Genomic DNA, 7,216 nt, shown 5'->3' with positions numbered 1-7,216 from the left:
CAGTTTAATATCATGACAGTTAATCGTCTGAATAGGTAAGACTAACTCATGAACAAGACAAGATGAGCACTCAAAATGAAGGGCTAAGTCTTGCATATAACAACCTCAACGTAGCAATGAGTGCACCTAACAGAGTTTTTCAGTGTTGCTTAACATAATAGAAAATGAACTGACTTGAGCTCTTTAAAAACAAAAAAGCATATTTTATTCAAAAACGTTCATGTAGTATGCACAAGTGCTAATAGGCCCAAATGTAAGTAAATCTATACTTTTATTTAAATACACTGACAAAGTATCTGACGTGATTATTGTTGTAAGCATATTGTATTCATGCCAAATATACCTCCTTGAAATGCTTCAATTGCAATACCTATGTTTGAAGTGTACACTGGACAATGTTCCCGCATAAAAGTGATATGCTCCAAACTATGTATAAAATGTTTCAAAGTCAATGGCCAAAAACTAATTAAATGAAAGAAATCCTATTTGCAATGGATGTGTACAAATTGAGAAAACTCATTTTTCTCTCGCTAATGCCACAAAGCTAAGTCTCACCAAATTACATAAGTTTCTTTGTATTCAAGTTGACCTGATACAGCACTGGCACTTTTTCATCGTGATGCTACCAAGCATTAGTGATGGGGTGTACTTGGAGAAGATACTCAACTATGTTCCATTTTTAGATCACCGCCAATACTCAAGGCATTTCAGTAAGTTTAAAATCCCTAGAAAGTATTAACATGTTGCATACACACTACTACACTTCATAGCTTTCCATACTATGTATGAGACAGCAAGTGTTTGTGCTCACAGTAGTGCCACAAATTTTGACATTTCTTGAGAAGGTAGGAGATGTGATAGATGTATCACTTGAGATGAGTTTCCTATCCTGCCCCAAAACTAAAATATATATTACAGGATTACTGCACAGCTGTTTAATTTCTGTATGTTCTATGTAAGACACCTATGTTCATGAGACAGTAATATCACCACATGAGAGATTACCTTATTTGTACATAAAATATATCCTAAAATGGTAGTAAGTGCTCGTCTTTGAGCTCATGGGTTTTATACAAATTACTTAAAGAGTACAGGGGACAAAAAGAAGATAAGTTAAAATAAAAAATGGTAACCAACACAAATGTATGTACATGTGAGATGATCAATTTTATTCAGACTTTTCCACAATGATATGGAACACTTAAAACATTGCAGCATTATAAAGAGAATGAATAAATAGTTAACATGTCAGAGACTGAGCAGAAACTCAGATTGGAAATGGCAGGTAATCTGCCATGGCCTATTCAGTGGAACCAACAAAAGTATTTGCCTAAAGGAATTTAGGGAACCCACAAAATGGAAATCAGGATGTTCAAACAGGCGAAGGATCCCAATGCACCTGAATGGAAATTCGGTGCCATAATCACTCTGCAATTTTCTCAGTAATTTAACATTTGACCACAAATACAAATGTATAAACTTTTTTTATTTCATCCAAGAATATCTCAACATAACACAACAAACATCAATAATTCAAAATATGGGTATACACACAATGTTTAAAGGATCTCTTTAAGGGCAGGACAGGTGGTCAGCTGTGGCCTTGATGAAGGAACCATCCCGGCATTTGCCCTAGCGATCTAGGAAAACCCGAATCAGGATCGCCAGACAGAGCGAACCCCATCCTCCCGAATATGAGGTCAGTGCTGTTAATAGCTACACTGCCTCATTCGGTTGTTACCTATTATACAATGTTCTGATTTACATGAAAATAGATCTTACAACTAGCAAAAATAATGATTAAATATATACACAATTACATATGCAATTACACTTTAACATTTTTCTTTATCACTTTACACAAACAGACCACACAACACTTTGTTCACGGAACTTCAATAAACTGCCAGAGGCTGCTTCAACAGTTGCTGCATATATGAGTAGTTATCTGAAACAGAAGAACAGGAAACAAACAGCAGAAATATCCTTGTCTAAAGACACTTTAGAAACAACATAAAAACTTGCAGCGACTACTTAGCTGACTCACATTAGTAGTAAACATATTCACTTAAGGCATGTCTAGCAATTAATTTAATATGTTCTTCAGACTTCTATATGTATGCTGATAACACTACACTGTAGAGTGTGACCGCAATGAAACTAACAATGTAAGGGATATCTTCTACACAAATTCTGGGATGTTAACATCTGAATAGCTGTTCTCTGCAAAACTGTTTTTTATAGTTGGAGGGTCCAGCATGTGAAGCAAGATACTGAAACTTGTTAAAGACTTACTGAAATTTATCTTTTGATGCAGTTTTAGATTTGAAGTTAACATTTAAATACCTCAGATAATGACTGACTTTTTCAGTAAACAAAATGTCCATGAAAGCATCTAATAATAATTCCATGTCCCACAATGTAATTTTATTTTTTAAAGAGTAGAGCCCCTCCACACTGCCACTAGCAAAAGTTCTACAATCACCTCTGCACTGATTAGTTTTTTAATCAATACAGGTCCATCAGGAGATAGAAAATGGATGAAAAATGTAACAAGAATTGAGATTTTAAGGGCAGAGGGCAAAACATGTCATGGCAAGCACCAAGGGGAAAAAATCCTCCACAACTGTTGGACAGGTAGTAAGAGCAGTAGCGGATTTCTTGTTGTCTGCAGCAGATCTTGCAAGGGTAGGTCACATTAGTAAGTGGGTACAATGCAGTTTGATACTAGTGTTATAACCACCTGCACATCTGTACAAATGTATGTTGGAGCACATCAGGCTACAGTGGGGAAGGCCAGTTGCACCCTTTCTGTACTCCAACCTACTTACATTTAATGCCCGATTTAGTAAAAATTATACTCTTCCATTTCTGGCACCCTTTCTAGAATACAAACTAGCACAATTATGAGAATTTGTTGTGTTCCACCACAAAGATAGGAAAACTTCCGTGTTTTGCAAATGAAATTTAGTATTGAGCACAAGATGTTTCACCAATTAACGTTTGGCATTTTCAGTGATTTTCCTTTCGGTCCTATTCAAGAAACATTTCTTCCAGTAAATATTTCTCAGCAGGTAACCTATACTGCAAGTTTGCAAAGGCTGAAGTGTTGTTATCATTACAATAAAACAATTTCAGTTAACATCTGAGGAAAATAGCAGCATATATTAACAATAATATATGGATTAGTGTTAACACACATGAAACCGATGTCAGTATCATTTTAAGAAACTTGAAATTCAAAATAATTGAATGTCAGAATGGGTGCTACAGCTAACAATTTTTAAGTAAAGCAGAAAACAAAATGCTACTGTACTTACAAACTTTGAGGTGCCACATGCCTTGACACAGGCTACCAATAACCCAAAAGTATTTTTGACATCTCATGCCTCACAGGTACTTAACTGGATTGCAATCTGATGATTGCTGCTATCAACATGAAAGATAATATAGTTGTATCCAGTGACCAAATTTCAAAGCCGACACTGAAATTAAGTTCTAAGTTACAAATTCCAGTATTTACATATACATCACTGGTAATCCATTCACGTGTCATAAAATTAAACTCAGTGCAAATGTACCTCCATTTTAAGCGAAAGGTCAAGTTTGCCATTGTATGCAAAACACTATTACCTTATACTTCAAGTTTGCCGCTATAGGACTGTGTAACATTTGCTGCTGCTGGAAGACTATCGGAGCCATAACTGGAACAAAGAGCTCCGAGTTACCACCTGCCAATATAAACAAACTTCAATTTTAAACTGAAGGTGAAATATGTCATATGTATCCAAACCACTACCACATTATTCTTCAAGCTTCTCACATTATGGCTGTGTGACGTCTGCTGCTGCTGACTTCTGGAGCTGTAACAGAAACAAAGAGCTTTGAGTTACCATTTGCCAGTATACTCTTAAGGACTGTAACTGTACCTTCATTTTAAGTGAAAGGTGAAATTTCCCACACATGTATCCAAACCACTAGTACCTTATTCTACAAGTTTCCCATTTTATAACTGTGTGACATCTGCTGCTGGTGACTGACTTCTGGAGCTATAACTGGAACAGAGTGCTCTGACTTACTGACCGACAATAGACATTAAACACTTCAACACAAAACCACTAGTACTCTTTTAATATAGCATAACAAATATATGCTATGCCCTACAGTTATATCTCCATTTTAAGGGGGAGATCAAATCTGCCAAAAATGTACCCAAACTAGACTTACCTTACTGTTATAATATCCCAAGTATTAAACGGAGGCTCATCTGCTGGTGTTGGTGTGCCTCTCGAATCCACTACTGAAACAAACATCTAAGATAAGAAAAGCATATTTTGGGGTATAAATCACCAGTAATCTCTCATTAAATACAATAAATAACACGTACCCTGTAACAGGAAATTCAGGAGTTAGTACTGTCCATATTTAGAAATATAAGTTTTTCAACTTTGGACGCCTTCAGCCGTGTGCGCCTTTCATTTATAATGATACCAGTTTTAGAAAATATTCTTTCGCATGGCACAGAAGTGGCCACTATGTTGAATTTTTCCCTCACCACTTTAGACTTTTTTGGGAAAATATATTGAATTTCACGCCACCATGCCAGTGGATCCTCACTTCTACTAATAACTGGGCTGTCCATGTACCTTTGTACTTCCACAATAGCAGCTGACTGAGGAGTGCCCTGGGGCTGTGTTGATTTTACAATTGCATCATAGACACCCCATACTGACAAGGGATCAGTGGTGGTTGAAGTTGACACAGTTTCATGGCTCTGGCCTGTGTTTGTCAGTCTTCTGTCACCCATCTTTTGTGCTACTAGTTCAATAAGCTGTTTCTTTGCATTATCTGCTGCAACTCGGCTTTCAAACACGAGAGATTTAAAGCGTGGATCTAGTAGAGTGGCTACTTGCTCATCTCTACATTGTGGAAACGGTCCGTCAGGCCTTTTGTTAATTCTTCAATGATAGTCCTTGTCACACTGTTAAATGGCCTTTTCAAAAGTTCTGCACACACTGATAATAATCCCCTTTTCAGAACAATAACCTGAAAATTGGAATAAGTTCTTCAATATAACACAAACAGTACAATATCTCAGAAATGATTATGCCATAATACCACAGCTAACATTTTAGCAAGAAAAAAGCTGCTTAACTTACTTGGCTGCCAGTAGGATATGACTCAGCACTAAGCTGTGTTGAAACCTGTGCAAATGGCTTCAACACAGAACAGAGTTCTGAGCAGATGTTCCATTCCTCGTCTGTGAGTTGTTCAAAATCAACTGTGAATAGTACAAGTGAAGTCTTCACTGCATCTTTAATTTCAACTATTCGCTCCAACATACACAGAGTAGAGTTCCACCTTGTTGGCACCTCCTGCAGCAGTTTTTTAACATGACCGGCCCCATTATTTTGTTGGTATGTCAGCAGTCTTTCTCTTGCCTTGCAGCTTCTCTTGAACAATGCTACAATAGTTTTGACTTTCTGCTGAATTGACACAAAATGTTTTAGTGCATTCTGCACAATAAGATTTAGTGTATGTGCATAGCACCCAAAGTGTTTCCACTGTAAAATGGATACTGCATTTTTAATATTTGGTGCATTATCCGTCACAACCAGCAAAACTTTGTCAGCCTGAAGTTATCTGTCGTGCCTATTAGAGATGCCGACAGATTCGAAGCAGTATGTGCACCAGAGAATTGGGAACATCCTAACAACACAGATTGCAAGGTGAAATCTTCAAACACAAAATGCCCTGTCACCGCCACGTAACCTTCATTTGCTGCCGATGTCCAGCAATCTATGGTCAAACAAACTGTCTTCGCAGCTGACAGTTTGTCTACCACTGTCTCCTTTCCTGCTGTGTATGCTGCTTGCAGCATTACATCTGAAATATGCTTCCTGCTTGGTAACTCATAACCAGGATTAAGGGCCCGCACAAAACCCCGAATCTTCAACGACTGAAAATGATTGGAAGTCTTTAGTGAACAGCTGAAGAAGTTGCCCATCTATCTTCTTTTTCTGATTCACTCCGATCCTTTTGGAGAGGAACGATGTCATAGAACTTTGAACACCTTGCTGCATTGATGGGGCTGGAGCAGCTCGCTCCTCTTCCACACTACTGGTGCCAAGGATCACCTCTACAGGAAGGGTTTCACCTACAGAAAAATAGGTTTCATATCAGCATAAGCACAATAGAAATGATGCCATATTATTTTTGGTGATATATATTACAATGTTTGCGTACAGTATTCTACATGGTACTTGCAGCTTGAATATTTACTTCATACAAGTTGACAATTGACTCAGTTTTAGTAATGACTAGAGCTTCAAGTTTCTTCTTTAATCCTAGCAATACCAACACATTTTCAATAATGTGTATTTCCACCCTAAAAAATATCTTAATTGTTGTTGACATATCATATTTTAAACAAATACTGATGTATAAGTAGGGCCCTGAACTTCAAAATATTCAATATGACTGTCACTGTGGAAAGTCACATGTACTATTAACGTGTCAAATTTTTGGGTTGAGTTTAACCACAAAATTTAAAACATTTACGGAATTCAGTTGAAGACTCCATTAAAAACAATTATCCTTTTCAAAATTTTAAAATATGAAACAGTATCTAATTCCCCCCCCCTGTCATCGTCAGGGTTAAAAACAAATGATACACGGGAATGAGCACTGATACAATCTGTTATCCGATTAGTTACTAATAATTGCGAGGCGACAGTTCATATATCACCCAGTGGCATTGTATTAGCACTATCGTTATTACACCTGCAACAATAACTTCGAATTAAATAATTAAGTATTCCGGCACCATATGCAACATAATTTAATGTTTGAAAATGTCAAGGCAAACAGGTGCGGTTGTACCGACAGCTTAAGTAGTCACGACAAATGAAAACTCGTGTGTAAAAATGCACAAAGCACCACACTGTATAGCATGCTCTTATTTTTAAAAAATTAATAAAATAAAAAATAAATGATTATGCATGCACTGAAATAACCGTAATTGCAATAAAAATATTTTTTTCCTTACTCACCCAAATCTAGCTCCGAAGGTCTTTGTGAAGAGAAATTCACAATTAAATGTGATTTCTGAAGAGGTTTTTTTAAATTCGTCGTCGTCGATTTGTACGATAATTTCTTACCGCACAAAGTACATTTCGCAAACTATTGAGCAAGAGTTTCGAAATATGACCTCATT

General features: G+C 36.8%; 1 protein-coding gene and 1 long non-coding RNA gene across 2 annotated transcripts; both read right to left on the bottom strand.

Annotated features, from left to right (window-relative positions):
- Positions 1–3,501: 3,501 nt before the first annotated feature.
- Positions 3,502–4,292, bottom strand: LOC126212908 (uncharacterized). Its single transcript, XR_007540994.1, has 4 exons — positions 4,228–4,292; positions 3,985–4,055; positions 3,800–3,863; positions 3,502–3,704 (listed from the first exon to the last, which is right to left on the bottom strand). It is a non-coding gene; the product is annotated as an uncharacterized LOC126212908 (long non-coding RNA).
- A 326-nt stretch (positions 4,293–4,618) lies between these two features.
- On the bottom strand, positions 4,619–6,007 carry LOC126212667 (zinc finger BED domain-containing protein 4-like). Its single transcript, XM_049940089.1, has 3 exons — positions 5,816–6,007; positions 5,160–5,516; positions 4,619–5,046 (listed from the first exon to the last, which is right to left on the bottom strand). The coding sequence occupies exons 1-3, from the start codon at positions 6,005–6,007 to the stop codon at positions 4,906–4,908; spliced, it is 690 nt and encodes a 229-aa protein (XP_049796046.1). The 3' UTR covers positions 4,619–4,905.
- Positions 6,008–7,216: the final 1,209 nt, after the last annotated feature.

The sequence above is a fragment of the Schistocerca nitens genome, chromosome 11 (assembly GCF_023898315.1).
Source record: "Schistocerca nitens isolate TAMUIC-IGC-003100 chromosome 11, iqSchNite1.1, whole genome shotgun sequence".
Classification (NCBI taxonomy): domain Eukaryota; kingdom Metazoa; phylum Arthropoda; class Insecta; order Orthoptera; family Acrididae; genus Schistocerca; species Schistocerca nitens.
The sequence above is the reverse complement of the archived record's forward strand: the minus strand, read 5'-3'. Positions and strand labels throughout refer to the sequence as shown.